Genomic DNA, 19,715 nt, shown 5'->3' with positions numbered 1-19,715 from the left:
TCTTTGAACAGGTAATCTGTAAGTAGATATACTTAGTAAGTTTTGATCAAGTAAAATCACTAATTCTTTTTGATGTTCAAAATATATCCTAACTTTGGCTCGTGGGAACTCTTTTAAATTGGTTCCTATGGCATTTTGTTACAGTCCCATTGGCATTGGTAAATTTCCTTGTGTTCTGGCAACAAGGTGGCCCAGGCTCACTTTATGTATTTCTTATCCCAGACCTAGAATTAGCTATTTCTCCAAGGAGCTCTGATTCCTTCTAGTGGACATAGGTGGTTAGAGACCAAAATCCAGATGCAAGGACTTTTCAGTTGATTCTTTTGGAGATTTCTCAGGAAATAAGGGATAAATAATAGTTTTAATTCTTCTTTTTTTAATATTTATAGCTTTTTGTCTTTGCATTAGATGAAATTTCTAAAATAATGTTTATGTAGTCCCTTATGCTGTTCTGTACTGTAATGATGTGCCTCTCTAGTGTTTAGCCGCTAGGTATGAGATTGGATTTCAGTTTGAGGTAATAGTCTCTATTATGTTAATGATGTGTCCTATTCCTAGTTTACTAGCATTTTTTGTTTTGTTTTGTTTTGTTTAAGGTTCACCCTGAGGTAACATCTGTTGCCAGTCTTCCTCTTTTTTTTTCTTCTCCCCCAAGCCCCCCAGAGCATAGTTCTATATCCTAATTGTAAGTTTTCTAGGTCTGCTATGTGGTATCCCGCCAAGCATGGCTTAATGAGCAGTGGGTCCACGCTCAGGATCTGAACTGGCGAACCCTGGGCTGCCAAAGTGGAGTGCACAAACTTAACCACTCGGCCATAGGGCCAGCCCCTACTAGCATTTTTGAGATGATCTACTTTAAATTGTTGAAGTAATGAGTTATATTAATAGATTTTCAAGTAGTAAACCATGTCTGAACCTGATCAGTTTATGGTATATCATTCTTTTACTTTATACTGATTTGCTTTGTTGCTATTTTCTTTAGGATCGTTTGTTCTAATCTTATGTTGCTTTGGAGAAACATCACATCCCCGCCTTACTCACCAGGAACATGCCACGTGCCATTGCAGTTCCAAGTGTCTGCCCTAGTAACTTCTAAGCTAGTATTTGAAACCACTCTTAGTTCCCTTTGTTAAAGGATGCACGTTGCATGTCTTTTTCACACGGCAGTCATGGGGCAGTTACCTAATGTCCTTTTTTTTTAATTAAACTTTTTATTTTAGATTAGTTTTAGATTTACAGAAAAGTTTCAAGGACAGTACAAAGAGTTCCCCTATGTTTCACACCAAATTTCTGCTGTTGTTAACATCTTACGTTACTATGGTACATTTATACAACTCATGAATCAATATTGATACATTATTAATTAAAGACCATACTTTATTCACATCTTCTTTGTTTTTACCTAATATTCCTTTTCTGTTCAGAATCCCATCCAGGGTACCCACGTTACATTTGGTCATCATGTCTCCGTAGGCTCCTCTTGACTGTGATGGTTTCTCAGAATTTCCTTGTTTTTGATGACCTTGACAGTTTTGAGAAGTACCAGTTATGTATTTTGTGGAATATCCTTCAATTTAGATTTGTTTGAGTTTCTCTCATGGTTAGACTGGTGGTGTGTGTTTTGGGAAGAAAACCTCAGAAGTCAAGTGCCATTCTCATCACATCGTAGTGAGGGGATAGGCTCCTAACATGCCCCATCACTGATGCTGCAGCCTTGATCACCTGGCTGAGGTAGTGTTTACCAGTTCTCTTCACTGTAAAATTAGCCTTGTTTTCTTCCTTACCAGATGTACTCCTTAGAAGGAAGTCACTCTGCACAGACAACACTTCAGGGGTTGGGAGTTATGCTCCACCTTCTTGAAGGAGAAGTATCACATAAATTAGTTGGAATTCTTCTCTATGGGAGAATTGTCTGTTCTCCTCCCTTTATTTATTTGTTCAGTCATTTATTTATATCAGTGTGGACTCAAGGATATTTATTTTATCCTTTGGATTATAATCCAATAATACATTATCTGTTTTCTTGCTCAGATTGTTCCAGCTTTGGCCATTGGGACCCCTTTCAGTTGGCTCCTTGTTCCTCTGCCAAGCCCCATCATTTGTTTTTTTAAATACTTCTTTATTTTTTGGCACCACAAAATGCTCCAGGCTCATCTTATATATTCCCTGTCCCACTCCTGGAATCAGCCATCCCTCCAGGGAGCTCTGACTAATGTACTTTGATTCATCTGTCCTGGAGGGTGACTGCCCACCTTTTAGAGGTACCTCTAGGACCCTCATAAAAGCAGTTTTTGTACTCCATGTAATCTATATTTTAAATCAGAACATTCCAAGTATACTCCAAAAATATGTTGAAATCTCTGCAACCATTTTTCCATTATATACTAACAAATAGACAAACTTTAATTTTTAGAAGTTTTTTCAGTAGTACAGCCATGATTGAGTTGGAGTTTTCTTTCTTTGCTGGATTTTGGTATCCAGGTTGTGCCATCTTTGTGAAATGAATTTACGAAGCTTCCCAGCCTTTTTTTATTCCATAGAACTGTTTAAATATCTTAACAATATGTTATGTATTTAGAGAGATTGAAAACATTTTAAAATCATAAAAGGCAATACGTTTACTGTAAATTTTAGAAAATCTAGATAAACAAGGAAAAAAGAAAAAGAACTTAAACTTCTACTCTGCTGACATCATTCCACAGGTTAATAAAAAGTGCCTATGGAGTAATAATACCTGGTACAGTTTTAAGAACTTAATGAATGTTACCTCTTTCTAATAACAATGATAATAACAACAGCAGCCAACAGATGTTGAGCTCTGTGTTAATGTGATTAGAAATCTCTGAACACAGAGTCAGGAAGCCTAGATTTTGCCTTACTTTTGGAACAGACATTTAAAGTCCCTAGTGGTTCTACGTTGGCTTATTTTATTACAGGTAAAAATAATCTCGTTGCTTTATTTGAAGTCTGCTGCCAGATATCAATTGTATTACACCACCATCCCCTCCTGTGTCATTGTGTGATGCCTTTGTCTCTCCCTTGTATCCCTTCCACCTGACTCATGTCTACCCTTCTGGACTGTTGTTCACTCGACCCACTGACCGTTAACGGCTTAATGGTGGTGTCCTGAATGGTGTCGGTAGTTCAAGGGTAGAAGCAGGTAAAACAGTGGGACTAAAGCATGTGCAGTTTGGCATGATTTAAAGCAGTATTGTGAAAGTAAGCAGATAATATAAAATACTTTTTAGGGATATTCAAATTTTTATATTCAGAGAAGGAAGGATGGGATATTTTTCTTAATAGTCATAAAAGTAGTTCAGAATTAAAACAATATAATATTTATATACAACTTTAAAAGTACTTCTATTTTTAAAAATTTTACTGAGGTCATATTGGCTTATAACATAGTGTAAATTTCAGGTATACATTATTATATTTCACTTTGTGTATAGATTGCATCATGTTCACCACCAATAGTCTAGTTTTTATCCGTCACCATACATATGTGCCCCTTTCTCCCTTTTGCACTTCCCCTACCCCTTTCTCCTCTGGTAAGCACCAATCTGTTCTCCTTATCTATGTGTTTATTTATCTTCCATGTATGAGTGAAATCATACAGTGTTTGTCTTTCTCTGTCTGACTTATTTTGCTTAGCGTAATACCCTCAAGGTCCGTGCATGTTGTCACAAGTGGCACAATTTTGTCTTTTTTTATGGCTGAGTAGTATTCCATTGTGTACATATACCACTACTTTCTCCATTCATCCATTGATGGGCACTTGGGTTGCTTCCATTTCTTGGCTATTGTGAATAATGCCACGATGAACTTTGGGGTGCATAAACCTCTTTGAATTATTGATTTTCATGTTCTTTGGATAAATACCCAGTAGTGGGATAGCTGGATCATATGGCATTTCTGTTTTCACTTTTTTGAGAAATCTCCATACTGTTTTCCATAGTGTCTGTACCAGTTTGCATTCCCTCCAGCAGTGTATGAGGGTTCCCTTTTCTCCATATACGCTCCAACATAAAAGTGCTTTCTTCTATTTAATTTCATTTATTCCTGATAAAAATCCTGTGAATCCTTTCTATTTTATGAATAAGGAAACAGCTAGGAAGATCCAATGATTTGTTTAAGGTCACAACCAGTAAGGAGAAATCTAGAAATCAGACCCAATTCTTGTCTTACGTGTGATTGCAGAATTCTTTAACGAGCTGCACTGTACTTGTAAACAGAAAACATATTTTGCACATTTAGATATTTCTCAGTTTATGTAGCTCTATTATATATGGGCATTTGAAGATACACACATATAACCACAACCTCCTATGATTTGAAATGTCAACATTGTTTTGGGGATAATGTTAATAGTCCAATATTGAGTCTTTAAAATATAGCAACTTGAGAAAAGAAAAGTCTAAAGATTCTTCTGAATTTTGGAAAAAGAATGACCATAAATGCCACTCAATTTCAAAGTCAGAGTGTTACTTCAGGTTAAAGACGACAGTTTTGCAGTGCCTTTGAGTGCTAGCAGGTGGCGTGAGTGCACCACACAGCTGTTTCTGAAATATTTATGAGTTTCTGGCATAAACTCTTATGTAATTTTTGAATATTAAAATGTTAATATGAACATGAGTTTTAAAGCAGTTGTGATAATAATGATCAACATTGCTGCCGTTTTTTTTGGACTACTGTATGAAAAGCTAGAACACTTAAACTTGCTATATATACTGCCCCTCTTTGTCTCTCTTTACCTGTTCTATCTTGAAGTCTACTTTGTCTGATAGAAGTATTGCACCAACTGCTTTCTTTTGTTTGCCATTAGCTTGGAGTGTCGTCTTCCATCCCTTCACTCTGAGCCTGTGTTTGTCATTGGAGCTGAGATGTGTTTCCAGGAGGCAGCATATTATCGGGTCTTCTTCTTTGATCCATTGCGCCACTGTGTCTTTTTATTAGAGAATTCAGTCCATTTACATTTAGGTTGATTATTGATGTATGAGGGCTTAATGCTGCCATTTTATCACTTGTTTTCCAGTAGAACACTTAAATTTTTTAAATGGTAACTTTTTAAATTTATTGTTGAATGTCATGATTTCATTGAAAGGAGCTTTAAAAGGAAAAATCACTACGTTCTCACTATCCTAATGTTAAAACTATTCATTTCTTTTTCTGTACTGTATGCATCCATATGTGCATATATTTTCATAATTATAATGTAGATATGTTTTATGATTTTCTTATAAGTAATTCTTTATATTGTTAACAATCAAAATTATCATAAAATTGCTTATTTTATCCATCAAGCTGATAACCTGATTATTGATACATATTCTTTCCAGGGGCCTGTGGTAATTCACATTGTCTGCAACATATGGCCGTTCTGTTGGATTGATAATTCATAGTCAATGTTTTTATTCCTTATGTTCTTTAAGAGAATGTTAATATTTATTTATTTTCTGTTTTCTCTAGTTCAAATAAAAAATTCACAGTACTTACAAAAAACAATATATCCTCCCCTTTTTAAATTTATGCACTCATTCGGCAAATATATGTTGCATGCTTTTTAAGTGCTAAACCATTGCCAGGAACAAGATGGACATCATTCTTACCCTTGAGGGTTTTCAGTCTAGTGGGAAGAGTGGAAAAATAAATAAGCTCTTATGCTATGGTGTTTCGAGGGCAGTGCAGTTATTGAAGCTAGAGAGAAAGAAATGGATGGGATTTCAAAATCTTATTTAGCCTTTTTTCATCTTCATACAGTTATGACTCTTTCTTATTCTTGATGCGCTCCATGGAAAAACAATCTGTGGTTTACCTTATTTAACTGTATTCTAGTGTCTAACCTATTTTCCTTGTCAAGCCTATTCATCCCTAGATAATACCTTCAGCCCATGCCATAATTCTCTGCAAGTTAAAAAATGTGTTCATTTAGTCCAGCATTTCCCAAAATATGTTTTAAAGAAGACTTACTCCATGAACTGCCCCTTGAAAAGTAGAATCTGAGGTCAGATAAATTTGGGAATCATTACATAACAACCCTACATCTTAAAGTTTCAGAATGCTCATTAGCGTATTACCTCCTCTAAGAAATCCTACTGAAAAGAACCTAATTTAACTCAGCATTTCCTGAATGTATTCAACAGAAATAGCCTTTTTAAAGAAATAATTTTTCTTAGCAGCCTGTGGGACTAGTATTAACATTTTGCAAAGTGTTGAGGGTGGATTATTTCAAATGTTTTGATCTTTCATGGATGCTGTATTCTAGCCTCCATGAGAGATCTGTAGCTTTTAAAATAAATGCCCCTGAACGAGTTGCAGCGATATGGGTCTCATAATTGTGTGGTTGAAATTACTTAAAGCCCTTATGTTCTATCCATTTATTGCTGTATTTCAGCTTTACTAACACTAATTGAATTTAATTCTATTAGTGCTACTCATAAGCACTGTAATTTCATTTATTTAAGAGACATATCATTGGTTCTTTCAGGAAAGGTACTAATGCCCAGAACTTTCAAAGAACTCCAAACAGTTTTCTCCCCCTCCCTTTTTTTCCATGAGTAAGATCAGGCTTCATAATGTATGCCAATTGCTAACTCTGGACAGAAAGGAGTTTGAAAATCTTTCTTTTTGGTCAGTTTAATGCTAACACAAATAATATTGCTACTGTTTTTTTTTTTTTCATTAAACAAAGTATGTGAAATAATTTTCTTCAAATAGTTTTTTCTTGTTTTTAAGGTTAAACTTTCCAGTTTGAATTTAGATGATCATGCAAAGAAGAAACTTATTAAACTTGTAGGAGAGCGATACTGCAAGACCACAGATGTGCTTACCATCAGAACAGACAGGTAAAGAGAGAAAGGTGCAGCAGATTGGTCACATGTGTTGCATTGTGGTCCTCCAGTGCCCTTGCAGTCCTTTTTTAAGAAATGACATTGATGGGGCCTGCCCCGTGGCCTAGTGGTTAAGTTCAGTGTGCTGTGCTTTGTTAGCCCAAGTTCAGTTCCCAGGCATGGACCTATACCACTTGTGGGCAGCCATGCTGTGGTGGTGACCTACATACAACATAAAGGAAGATTGGCATAGATATTAGCCAAGGGCGAATCTTCCTCAGCAAAGAAAAAGAAAAAAAAAGACATTGAAAATGGGGTAGCCTTTCATATCAGCTTATATTACTTTATTAGGTCAGAGAAGTTGTTTAATTCATATTTTTAATATCCTCACACTAGTCCACTGTTGCTGTGATCTCTGTGTATATGGAGAGCCTTGCTTGAGTTAAATTATTATTTTTAATCTTGACATTAATATATCCATGAATATAAAAATCAGACAAGATCTTAGAAGAAAACCAAGTATGATTTGCTAGTGATTAATGCTTAAACAGGTTTTTACAAAGTCAAAGTATATAACAATCTTATAGTTCAAAATTAAAATTATTAAATATGGCAGTTTCATTTACCTAGGCACTTTTGTAAATAATCAGAATTTCAGTGCTAGCATAGAAGTTCATAAAAGCAGTATTAAATTCATCTTATATGAATTTATAAATTAGGTCATTTGAGATAAGGAAAAGTTATTGGTATGTTTTTACTAAACAGTTATTTTATTTCTAGAATTATACTTTGGTTGTTTCTAAATTTAGTCAAAATGTCAAGACCTACCTTTAGAGAAAACCAAGTGAGCAGATATCCTCTCTCCCTCCTTATGCCAGATTGAAAGCATTTCGAGGAGTCAGTATCAGTTAGGTTTTGTGTCCTGCTTCTTAGTGGTAGGAAGAAGCAGCATGACGCACATACGAGATAGTAACAATGTAGAGGTGGGGAAAGCTTGGGAACCGTGATTGCAGATTATTACTGTATGGGGGAAAAGAGATCCGAAATACATTGAAATATAGTGGTAATATTCTTTATACTATCTTTAGAAAGTGTAAAATAATGTTGTGTTTTTAGTTTGTGCATCTTAAAAAATACCTTTAAAATGTTATTGCTTGAAATTCTATAAGTATCTGATAATGTTGCTTTCTTTTTCTCTAAGTACAAGAGTCAATGTGTATATGTTTTATGGTGACAACTATTTGGAGTAGAGGACTATTAAACCTAAGTGTACAATGAACAGAGTACTGTTAAAGTAATTTGTCATATGATGGTTATATTTTACACTTAAAGGAATTGGAAGTAATTGTTTCCTTTTCTATAGTATTTTATTAACCTAAAAGCTAAACATGCCGTCTCATATTTATGTAGAAGTTTTACGTAATATTAGGTTATTAGTTCCATTTTAAATACAACAGTAGCAGTACAGCATGGTATAGTATAGCTCATTTTTAAAAGAATTGGCTCTGGGGAAATAAAGGTGAACGTTTAGATTAGTGTCTGTCATCAGTCTATCTCTGTTATTAAAATGAAATCGGCAGATATGCTCACACTGTGCTGTAGACTCTGAGCCCTTGAGATCACAAAGGGCACTTGGATTGGTTACAGTCATATTTAAAATAGCATAAAGCTATTATCAGATACAAATAACTCCATTCACGATGAAAGCAAAGAGATACTCTAAATAAAAATAAAACTAACACCAGTTTTCAGTATCCTCATGTAATGGACTCCATAGACTGTTCTTGTTCCAAGAACAGAATTTTCCTAAAGCAGTAGGGAATACCTGAGTATAAGTTATCCTTTGTGTTTAGTATTTGTATATTTTACAAATTATTCTATTTACTCAATTTTTAGAATTTTGACTTCCTCCCTCTCTCTTTTAAAGGTGCCCTTTAAAGAGACAGAATTATGATTATGCAGTGTATCTGCTAACAGTTTTATACCATGAGTCTTGGGTAAGTGAGTGTGTATGAATGTTTAATGATTTTGTCAGTGTAATTTAGATGATGTTAACCTGTCAAAACACAATTGGCAAAGACTCAATTGCGTGTTTAATGAGCCACTGGATAAGCTAAGGATGTATGAAATGTTATGGAGTTTTCTACACACATTGAAAGTGAGAATCTTGAAGTAGGTTACACAGTCCCTCTCAGGACCTTGCAGAAATCGGATGACTAAAATGCCTTTAAAATTCAGAGTTTCTGACTTTGGTTGAGAAATTCAGAATTTTTTACTTTTTTTTTGTTTGACTTTGGCTGAAAGTTGTCAAAATTATGGAAGGATAATCATCTGCATAACTTGAGAATTTTAATTCATGCTGTAATTCAAATAAACTGCAGAAAAAAGCACTAAAACTTTGTAGAAAGGTATTTTAAATGTTTATTAAAATTTTTAGTTGACCTAAATATAATGTAGTAATGTAGCCTTTTGTACAAACATTTCACTGGTATACATTAGGGACAGTTAAAGGTAATTAATTATTTAAATAGTATTAAAAATAGTCTTGTGTCTGACTGAATTTATTGAGTTTCAGTGTAAGCATTTACACTTATAAGGAAGATTTTGCTATGCTTGAGCATCAGTTCATCTAGTTGAAAGTTGGTTAACTAATGTGTTTAGGTAATTCAGAGTTTTAAATATAATTGTTAAAAATTAAAATAATTTTAGATATGCATACAAATTAAATTGTTTGTAGCTTGCCCCACATAGACATGGAACTCAGTAGCATTTGATGTCAGGAACATTTGAAGGAATGGAGACAGCTGGAGAAAGAGTCCCTGTCTTTGGATGTTCAAAGGATTTCATATGAAAGGGGGCTAGATTGGTTTTTCATGACGTTTAGGGAGGGATACAAAAGGTAGAAGCAGTAGTGAGACAGACTTCAATTCACTGAGTAAAAACTTAGAGAGTCATCTAAAGACGGAGGGGGCTGCTTTAAGAGAGGCTGTTCGGGGGCTGGCCCCGTGGCCGAGTGGTTAAGTTCGCGCGCTCCGCTGCAGGCGGCCCAGTGTTTCGTTAGTTCGAATCCTGGGCGCGGACATGGCACTGCTCATCAGACCACGCTGAGGCGGCGTCCCACATGCCACAACTAGAAGAACCCACAACGAAGAATACACAACTATGTACCAGGGGGCTTTGGGGAGAAAAAGGAAAAAATAAAATCTTTAAAAAAAAAAAAAAGAGAGAGGCTGTTCCATCCGTTGGCTGCGTAGTGGGGATGGGATGAAAGAGCACGCTCCACGCATAGGCAGTTGCATTAGATGGCCTTTGGAATCTCCTTCCATCCCCAAGATATTGTAATTCTGTGAACATATGCAGTTTAGTTCTCTAAACGGCTCACAGCATTTCATTGATATTAATAATAAAAGTAGTTGTAGCCCAAGAGGATTAGTGGAAAATAAAAGAAAATAAAACTTTGTTGTAAGGTTAATAAAAAAAATTAGCTGGTTGCTCTTCTCTTCTTTTGAGGTATTCTAATTATCATAATTCATCCGGATTTTCTAGTTCCTGGCTTCAGGAGCAGTATCATAATAGCAGTTAATCTCTCTTTCCTGTCAATTGATTTGATAAATGCCTTTGGCTTAAGGTAATTAAGTCCCTTTTGAACCAGCAACATGGCTGAATTAGCTTCGGCTCTCTGAATTAGCTATAGCCACCATTTACTGAGAGCCCACTATTTGCCAGACATTTCATGTAAATTCTCCCTGACCCGTCCAAAAGCTGGATAGCTGCCATGTAAAGAACTAATACCAAACAATAAAAGCCAACCAGTTTTGAGTCTCTTATTTTGTCAGTAGCCTGTAAAATGAATTTGCCCCAAAGGAAATGACAGGCATAAATAAATTCAGTGAAAGTTGACTTACTGGATTCTTTCTGTGGTTCCATGACATAGAATCCAAACAAGTTTGTATTCTGGATTCATGCAAGAAGCCTTTGGTCTTTAATGCTAATTACTTTGTTGCCAGAATAAGTAGCCACATAAAACTGTCCTAAACAGATATAATTAAAGAATTCCTATATTAAATTTGGTTCTTGGTCCTTTTTAAACAAATTCCATCAGTCAAGAAGCTTTAAGAGAATGCAGATGAGCCGTGAAATTTTGTAGAGCTGGTGGAACAGAATTTTTATTGAATTGAATTTTTTTTCCTTCACCAGCGTGGAATTCCTACTTGAAATTGGTATTACCACCTGGCATTTAATCAGATATTTAGAAAGCCCCTTTTAATCCATTCCTTTATTTTTGAGACTAGCTTCAGGGCATTTAATAGCTAAAGGCTAAGCTTCCCTTAACTTCTTAGCTTTTTGACCTTTCCATGGAGTTGGTAGTTGTGTGTAGCACGCAGTACTGAAACGTCTCTGAAAAGGTGTTTATCTAGACTTCAGTATAAGGAAGTTACTGTTGTGTGCTGTTCAAAACGATTTACTATAGAAGTATCAAAGTAGACTTTAAAAAGCATAGACTTCAGACATAGAGGCTTAGTAACGTTTCAAGGAAACGTTGCAGTGCTGGAAACATGGTCAGAGGCAGACATTAGACCATTTATCCTTCAGCAGTTCAAAGAAGCAAAGAGACTTGTAGAAATTTGGTTTGATATTTCAGTATTACACATTGTTAGCATAGAAGAGAATTAAGTTTTAACCTTTGGAACCATACAGACCTGGATTCAAACCTTATTACTTGTTACTTGTGTAGGCTTGGCCAACCGTTTGACCTCTGAGGCTCAGTTTGCTCCTAAGGGTTTTTGGATGGATCAGGGAGAATTTACATGAAATGTCTGGCAAATAGTGGGGTCTCAGTACTGGTGGCTATTAATATTGGTGTTAATACTACTAAAACAAAGAAAGATTTTTCTTAGAATTTCACATTTACTTATTTAACTTGATGGAGACTTTATACGTGTCTTCAGATCTGGGCTCTGTTGTATTTGAATTTTTAGGACGTGTCCCACTCACATTCTGACATAACTGGTAATTACAAAACTTCCTAAATTTTGACTTTGTTGCGTGATGTTCTTTAAACCTTCTGCAAGTGATTTGGTTAAGAAATGACTGAATGAAACATTTTGCAAAGTAAGTTGCGCAAAAGGTAAACTAAAGCATAGACACTAGGGGAAAGAGAAAGCACTTGCTTGAGAAAACTTAGAGATCTGAAATCAAATTCCAAGGATTCTTGGATGATTTTGATATTTAATTACTAATGAGTACTTTCTTAAATTTGAATTTTTGATTGTCTTATTTGGATTTCATAATAGTCTCATTGCCAGTCAAAAATATATCTAGCTTTGTAATAAAGTGATTCTTAAATGTCATGAAATAAAAACTTCTTAGTTGGGTAATTTTACACCCACTGAAAGAGTTCATCTTTAAAGGGGGTCTTATTGCAATTATTTCTGATAAAAATGAAGAATCCTTTTGCAGAGCCATAATTGCCATTTGGTCTGTTTGGTTTATGAGTTCATGGTGATTATGTGTATTCACAGAGACACATCTCCAGGTTGTGTTGGAGAACGCTTGAACGATATTTATGTCGTTGACTGTTTCTTGCATTCAGCAATGGTTTTGTTGGTGTGTACAAGTGCAGTGATAGGTATTGGTAGACTATCAAAATGAATGAGCCGCTGCCTTTAGGTACCTTTATTTCTAGAAAGAATTGATGGTTATAATATAGTCTGTTTTGCTAGATAATGGAGGTAGAACGTAGTGCTGAGAGGTGCAGACAGGGACTGATTCTCCCTGGAAGCTTCACAGAAGTGGTGACTGCTTTTGGAAGTTGAGTAGGAGTCTGCAGTAAGAAGTCAGTGAAGGAGTTGCTAGGCCTTGTGGGTTTAGAGAGCAGGCAGAAGTTTGGTGTGGCCAGGGAGTGTAGATTTGTATCCAGAGGGCAACATCCAGCTGATAGAGCATTTTACTAGTTGTTTGAAAAGGTATCTCTTTCACTGTTTTAGTGTTTATGAAAGAGTAAACCATCCTTATAGGAAATATCTAGTGTACTTTCATTAAAATGAAGTTTATTGATTGATGGGCAAATGCATACTGGTTGCCTGTTATTTGCTTGGTGGTGTTGGATATGGAGGTTAATATGTAAGGGGAAAAACATCTCTTCCATTGAGGAACACTAGTAGAAGCAAGTTGGTTTAGTGGCAAACATTACAAAAGTGTTATAAGGGTTATATAATTTACTGTTTAATTTTCTATTCTTCTCTACTTATTTCTCATATCCTTCAAGGTTTTAATTGATACCTACTTTGAGCCTCTTTTTTTAAAAATTGAGATATAATTGACGTGTAACATATTAGTTTCAGGTGTACAACGATTGATATATTAATTATAGGTATACAAATAATGATTTGATATATGTGTATATTGTGAAATGGTGACCACAATATGTCAAGTTAACATTAATTACCACGCACATAGTTAGAAATTGGTTTTTCTTGTGATGAGAACTTAAGATCTACTCTCTTAGCAACTTTCAAATATACAAGATAGTGTTGTTGACTGTAGTCACCATGCTGTAGATTACATCCCCCTGATTTATTTATTTTATAACTGGAAGTTGGTACTTTTGACCATCTTCACCATTTTACCCAATCCCCACCCCTGGCCTCTGGCAACCACCAATCTCTTCCCTGTTTTTATGAGTTCAGGTTTTTTTGTTTTTTTAGATTCCACATATTAGTGAGATAATATGGTATCTGTCTTTCTCTGTCTGGCTTATTTCACTTAGCATAATGCCCTCAAGGTCTGTCCATGTTGTCAGAAATAGTAGGATTTCCTTCTTTTTTATGGCTCAGTAATATTCCATTGCATTCACATGCACTTATTTATTATCCCTTCATCCATTGATGGACACTTAGGTTGTTTCCATGTCTTGGCTATGGTAAATAATGCTGCAGTGAACATGAGGTGGCTATTAGTGTTTTCGTTTCCTTCAGATAAATAACCCAGAAGTGGAGTTGCTGGATCATATGGTAGTTCTGTTTTTAATTTTTTTCAGGAACCTTCATACTGTTTTCCATAGTGGCTGCACCAATTTACATTCCCACCAACAGTGCACAAGGGTTCTCTTTTATCTCATCCTCACCAACACTTGTTATTTTTTGTCTTTTTGATAATAGCCATTCTACCAGGTGTGAGGTAATATCTCATTGTGGTTTTGATTTGCATTTCCCTTATGATTAGTGTTGTTGAGTATCTTTCCAGGTACCTGTGTCCATCTGTATGTCTTTTTTGGGAAAATATCTATTTAGATCTCCTGCCCATTTTTTAATTGGGTTGTTTGTTTTTTTGCTGTTAAGTTGTATGAGTTCCTTATATATTTTAGGTGTTAACCCCTTATCAGATATATTTGAGCCTCTTATTATTTGTCTAATTCCTACTTTGCATAGATAGCAAGTTATACTATGTTATTTTATGTCCTATATCGGTCACTAGGGCACTTGACTACAACTAGTTGTCTTAGTCCATGTTCCATACACTGTTTTCCACGTATGTTTTATCTTTCTAACAATTGTAAGTCCCTCATTAGCATGCATCTAACTTTTTAAAATTTTGTTCTTCAGAGTATCTAGGTCAGTGCTAGGTAGGAACAGTAAATGTTAAATAACACCTATTGAAATGTTGTCTATTCTTTTGGATATCCATAAATAGATGTTTGAAGTGCAGTCGTGTTGCTTAACATCAGGGATATGTTCTGAGAAATGCATTGTTAGGCGATTGCGTCATTGTGCAAACACCATAGAGTGTGCTTATGCAAACCTAGGTGGTATAGACTACTGCACACCTAAGCTATGTGGTACTGATCTTACTGGGACCACTGTCCTATATACAGTTGGTCATTGACTGAAGCATTGTTATGCTGTGCATGACTGTAGAAGGTTTTCAGGTTCAAAAGTAAGGTGACAAAGTAACAAACTCCCTTTTTGGTAACATAAAATGTAGCATACTTATTAGCTGTTAGCAATAATTAGCTTACTGGTATAGATTATTAATGGTATATTAATAAAATTAATAACCAATAATTATGCACAATTTTTAAGAAATATCTTTGCAGCAGTTTGAGATACTTAACTTTTATGGATGTGTGATTTGGATTATATGTAGATCAAGTATCTTTTTCATTTGATTATTTTTTCAAATATTGAAGCAAAAAGTGTTCTAATCTACTACATTATTTTGGAAGTTCTCTACATATGTTTGCTTTTATGAGTTTATTTCATGATGCTAATTTATATTTGACCATGTTAACAGAACCTGTATTTGCTATTCCTAGCATGATGCGTCTCTTTAACGTAAAGTATATTTATGCATAAACTTAGGTATAAACTAATTATGTATAAAATGATTATAGTGTTCATTCAAGAAAAACAACTAAACACATTAATTGAACTTCCATGATGAGTCTGAGGATTCCTGGTAGGCCTGTAACGGTCAAGAGTGCTGACATGCTACCTTTACCTTGATTCCAGGCGAATAACACGTCAGGCCTTTGTTTTAAAAGTAGATCTGCAGTGTTGCTCTGAGAATCTGCTGTCTCTTTCTCTGGCTTTATTTTTTACCTCTGTGCCGTATCAAATGATCACCTTGGATGAAGGGGCAAAGGGGTAGGAGGTTGGGTAGGAGTTGTTCTGTTTTTCAGAAGTGCTTTAAGATAGTATCTTTTTTTTTTTTTAAACACAAAGCATTTAGTGTGGCCACCAATTTTAAATTAGTGCTAACTTTGAAGATCAGGAATCAAAAAATTTATCTATTACAAACTCTTCATTGTGTACGTTGAGAAATTAGGACTTAGAGGAGAGATCACATACATTGCCCATGGTCACAGAGTTTATTTGCCCAAGAACTCAGACCTGAACTGCGGCTTCAAGGTTCCATGTTTTTCCCGTGGTAGCATATTATTTAGTTTTGACTTCCATTATAAAACATTATCAAAAGAAGAGATGAAATCAGACCTGAACTTTAGCTGCTAGTTTACTATCTGCTCAAACTTAACCATTGACTAATTGAAAATGTATCTATCTCTATAACCTGGTTTTAGTTGGGGTTCCATCAGCCTCACCTGTGAAGCTTTTTGTAAACTACTGCAGATGCTTGGACCCCATAGAATCAAAATTTCTAGTGGTGGGGCCCAGGCTTGCTTCATTTTAGAGGTTCTACAGGTGATTCTGATGCTGAGCTCTGATTGTGCGTAATTTCCCCAATCTTTGAGTGTTATTAATAGAGAAACTGATTAGAGATCTGGTATCAGCGCTTTAGGATTCGGGGTGGGAATTAGAATGAGAAGGATAAGAAGATGGAGGAATTTTTCTGTCGTGCAGACCTAGATTTTCTGACTTGATGTGGTAGGCAGCTGTTCTGGATTGTTGAATGGGATGATGATATAGTGAAGGTGACACTTCTCATTTCTCTGCCTTCAGGCAAGACTTTCTTTTACTTCTGGTGCTCAAGAGCCTACCATATACTTAAAGACCATTAAGAAAAATTCATGGATTTTTTTCATCCAAATGTCTGAAGTCAGGAACCCTGAGAGAGACACTTTCTTCCCTCTCCCTTGATATCTAATAAATTACCAGGTCTTTTCAGTTTTAGCTTTTAAATGTCTGTTAAAACTGTTTTCTCCTCTTTATCCCTACTGTTGCTACCCCAGTATGGGTCACCTTCATCTTTTACCTGAATACCTGTAATAGCCTTATTGATTTTCCTGTCTCATTCACCTTCCATATTGCTATTAAAGTAATTGTTCTAAAAAACAAGTCCGTTGTGTCATACTCCTTTATAAAATCCTTCAGTGGTTCCTCATTACCTAGGATAAAATCTAAACTCCTTAACATATCTATTCACAGGAGGTTGCCACCTCATTACCAGCTACTCGGGAAATGTAGGTTATATATCCTATGTATGGTGAACATAATGTGTTCTTTCATAACAGCGTGTGCTGTTCCCTTTACTTGGAATCCTTTTTTCAAATTGATCAGCCTTACAAATTCATATGAATCCTTTAATACACCTCAAATGTAATCTCTTTTAGATGTTTTCTGCCCATCCTTTTTCCCTCCTCCCTCCACCAGTTAGCATTCCTTTTATTACTTTTATGGTAATTGCCTATATATGTGTCTACCCAACTCCATTAGATTCTGAGACACTGAGGGCAAGGACTATATATTTCATTCATCTTTATATTCCCAGGATCTAGTACAATGTCTGGCACGTCACCTTTCAGTAAACTTTTTAAAACCAGTTTGAATTGAAGTAAATTCCTTGACACATTCAGTTAAAAATTTAGCTTTGGTAACTGAAAGAATTGGCAGTAACTTTTTTTTCCATTATGGATATTTACCTCTTCCTATTTTTTATGATTTTCAAATAACTTGGATTTTTTTTTTAATGTTAAACTGTTTTCTCTCATATAGCACAATGCCTTACTTGTAATCATGAGAAGTGGAATATTACTCTGATTCATGTCCTAGGCCAAGGGAGTTGTAAATGAGATGGTAGAAAGTGACAAATCTGTGTGTTTAGTGGAACAGATATTTCTTTCCCTTGTATTACATGAGAATACACTGACTGTTGCATGACGTAGCTGTTACATGTTTTTCTTTGTTTGAATTTATGCTTACAAGAGGAAAAAAGATGATAGGTTCAAATTACGTTATTTTTTTGTTCTTTTTATATTCTTTTTACCATATCTGCATCTTCCTTAGAACATGTTGTTCTGCTACTAACTAGCAGTGCGATTTGGTGAAAATTATTTAATTGCTCTGGGCCTCAATTTCCTGGTTTGTGAAACAGATGGTAATAGTACTACCTCATAGGGTTGTTGGGAAAGTTAAATGAACTAATATATGTAAGGCACTTAGACTGGTAAGAATTCTAATAGCTGTTCACGCTCATCCCATGCCACTTTCCTTGCCTTGGCCTTCATTCGCTTATGTCCTAGTACGTTATGTACTCAGTACATTCAGAATGTTCTAAGCTCTTTCCTGCCTCCAGGCCTTTATGGATACTGTTTTCTCTCCTGGGATCACAGTCTTCATCTAACTGGCTCCTGTTCAACTCCAGGTCTCCTAGACTGGCAGTTCCAGGACAGCACAGCGCCTGGCACATAGTTGTGGAATAAATATTTATTGAGTGAATGAATAATTGACCCAACTGTGGGAAAGAGAACAGGATCATGTGGAATGGAAGGGTTGTTTCCTCTAGGGCTGTAGTCAGAGCAGGTTCTCAGTGCAGGCAGGGAGGAAAAGAGAGACCATATCTATGTGTATCTGTGTATATGGATTATATACACACTTACAAATTAAATGGTGACGTTATAAATGTTTAATGGTTGAAGAATTAAAATAGAAGTCTACAGATTAATGAAATTCTTTGCCTAAATAATGATCAGTTTGGGCTTATATTGGCATTTTTAATTACCCCCTAGTAGTTTGAATATGCTGTTTGTGTTAAAATTGAAACTCTTAAATAACTACTCACTTCAATCCTGGGTGTGATTTTAGAAGCTAAATTTGACAGTGAATTGTAAGTCAGAATACAAAATTATAAATAAATTCAATCATAGCAGTGCTTTAAAAAATGGATTTAGAGGGACATGCACCAAGTGTCACCAGTATCGATTGATTATCTTTAGGTGGTAGAATTGTAGATGATTTTTTTCGCCTTTTCCTTTTCAGTAATTTCTGTCTTTTCTGTAAAGATGTGTCTAGAACTGCACCCTGCTGATCCTGTATCAGAATTCAGTTCTGGGTTATTATCCCTTTAGTATTAACCCCCTATTTCTAGAGGCCTTTAATATCACGTTGAACTTTTTGCTGCAAAACATTGAAGTTAAAGAAAAATGTTTTTTTAAAAGGAAACTCTGCCAAAAAGGCCAATTTAAGTCATATAAATGTAAAAATCTTATTTCACAATTGTCATTTTTAAGTATAACGTCTTGTAAAGATACTGCTTATTTACAAATAATACTGAGCCATTTTAACTGTAAAATTTCTAATTGGAATGTGTCATGTTTCTGGAAATGTTGGCTATATATTTTAGTCCAGATCAATTAAATTTGTTTCCCAGGTTTTGTCATTTCCTTCTTTTTTCCTCATTCTGTGCATTCTCCCGGTCAATGTAAATTATAATTTATATTCTGACAACTCTTAACTCTTTCTATCCTCAGCCTCTCTCCTCAGCACCCTGTATTAGTTGAGACCCCCTTGTTGTGAGTCATGGAAGCTCACTCAAGCTCATTTAAGCAGAAAAGAGGCAAAGGCAAAGATGCTACCATCTCAGGAATGGGTGGGAACAGAAACTAGGACAACGTGAAGGCTGTGTTGTAGTCTCTGGGCTCTGTTACTCTCTAGGCAGCTGCCTCATTCTTTTCTCTCTGCAGACTGATTTCCTCTCCTCCTCCAGTCTGTATGTCAGAAAGCATGACCTTGGCTATTTCAGAATTTATGGGGCTAGTCACTCCAGTGGGAGGGGGGCAGGCGAGGGGAGGGGGAACAAAACAGTGAACTAAATTTAATTCTCCCTTTGGATTCAACCTCCAAGGGAGGATCTCTGCTTCAGGTAGGCATTGTCCAGTAACTGGCCAAATAGGCAAGAAGATTCTAGAGAAACATAACCGTTAGGGGCCAATAACCTACACCCAGGAATTGCTGGTTGATTGATTGAATGAATGAATGAGCGAACTAACTGACCTAGGTTAGGCTCTTGTGAATCAATACACCACCAAATTAATTATGTTATTGTGGTTATGATTTTTTAAATAGTACTTGTTTTTAAAGAAAAATATGTATTACAGATGAAATGACATAATGTCTGGGATTTCCTTCAAAATAGTTCATTGGGGACATG

General features: G+C 35.6%; 1 protein-coding gene across 2 annotated transcripts in view; it reads left to right on the top strand.

The window, feature by feature from the left end:
• MRPS35 (mitochondrial ribosomal protein S35) overlaps positions 1 to 19,715 on the top strand; it is a 45,822-nt gene that overhangs the window by 19,320 nt on the left and 6,787 nt on the right. Inside the window, exons 6-7 of one of the 2 annotated variants that reach the window (XM_046640556.1) lie at positions 6,736 to 6,845; positions 8,758 to 8,827. The exons of the other annotated variant lie outside the window; for it this stretch is intronic. Coding sequence (XP_046496512.1) covers positions 6,736 to 6,845; positions 8,758 to 8,827 — 180 coding nt within the window. The remainder of the gene's footprint in view (positions 1 to 6,735; positions 6,846 to 8,757; positions 8,828 to 19,715) is intronic. 2 annotated transcript variants of the gene reach the window in all.

This window comes from Equus quagga, chromosome 1, assembly GCF_021613505.1.
Source record: "Equus quagga isolate Etosha38 chromosome 1, UCLA_HA_Equagga_1.0, whole genome shotgun sequence".
NCBI classification, from domain to species: Eukaryota; Metazoa; Chordata; class Mammalia; order Perissodactyla; family Equidae; genus Equus; species Equus quagga.
The sequence above is the reverse complement of the archived record's forward strand: the minus strand, read 5'-3'. Positions and strand labels throughout refer to the sequence as shown.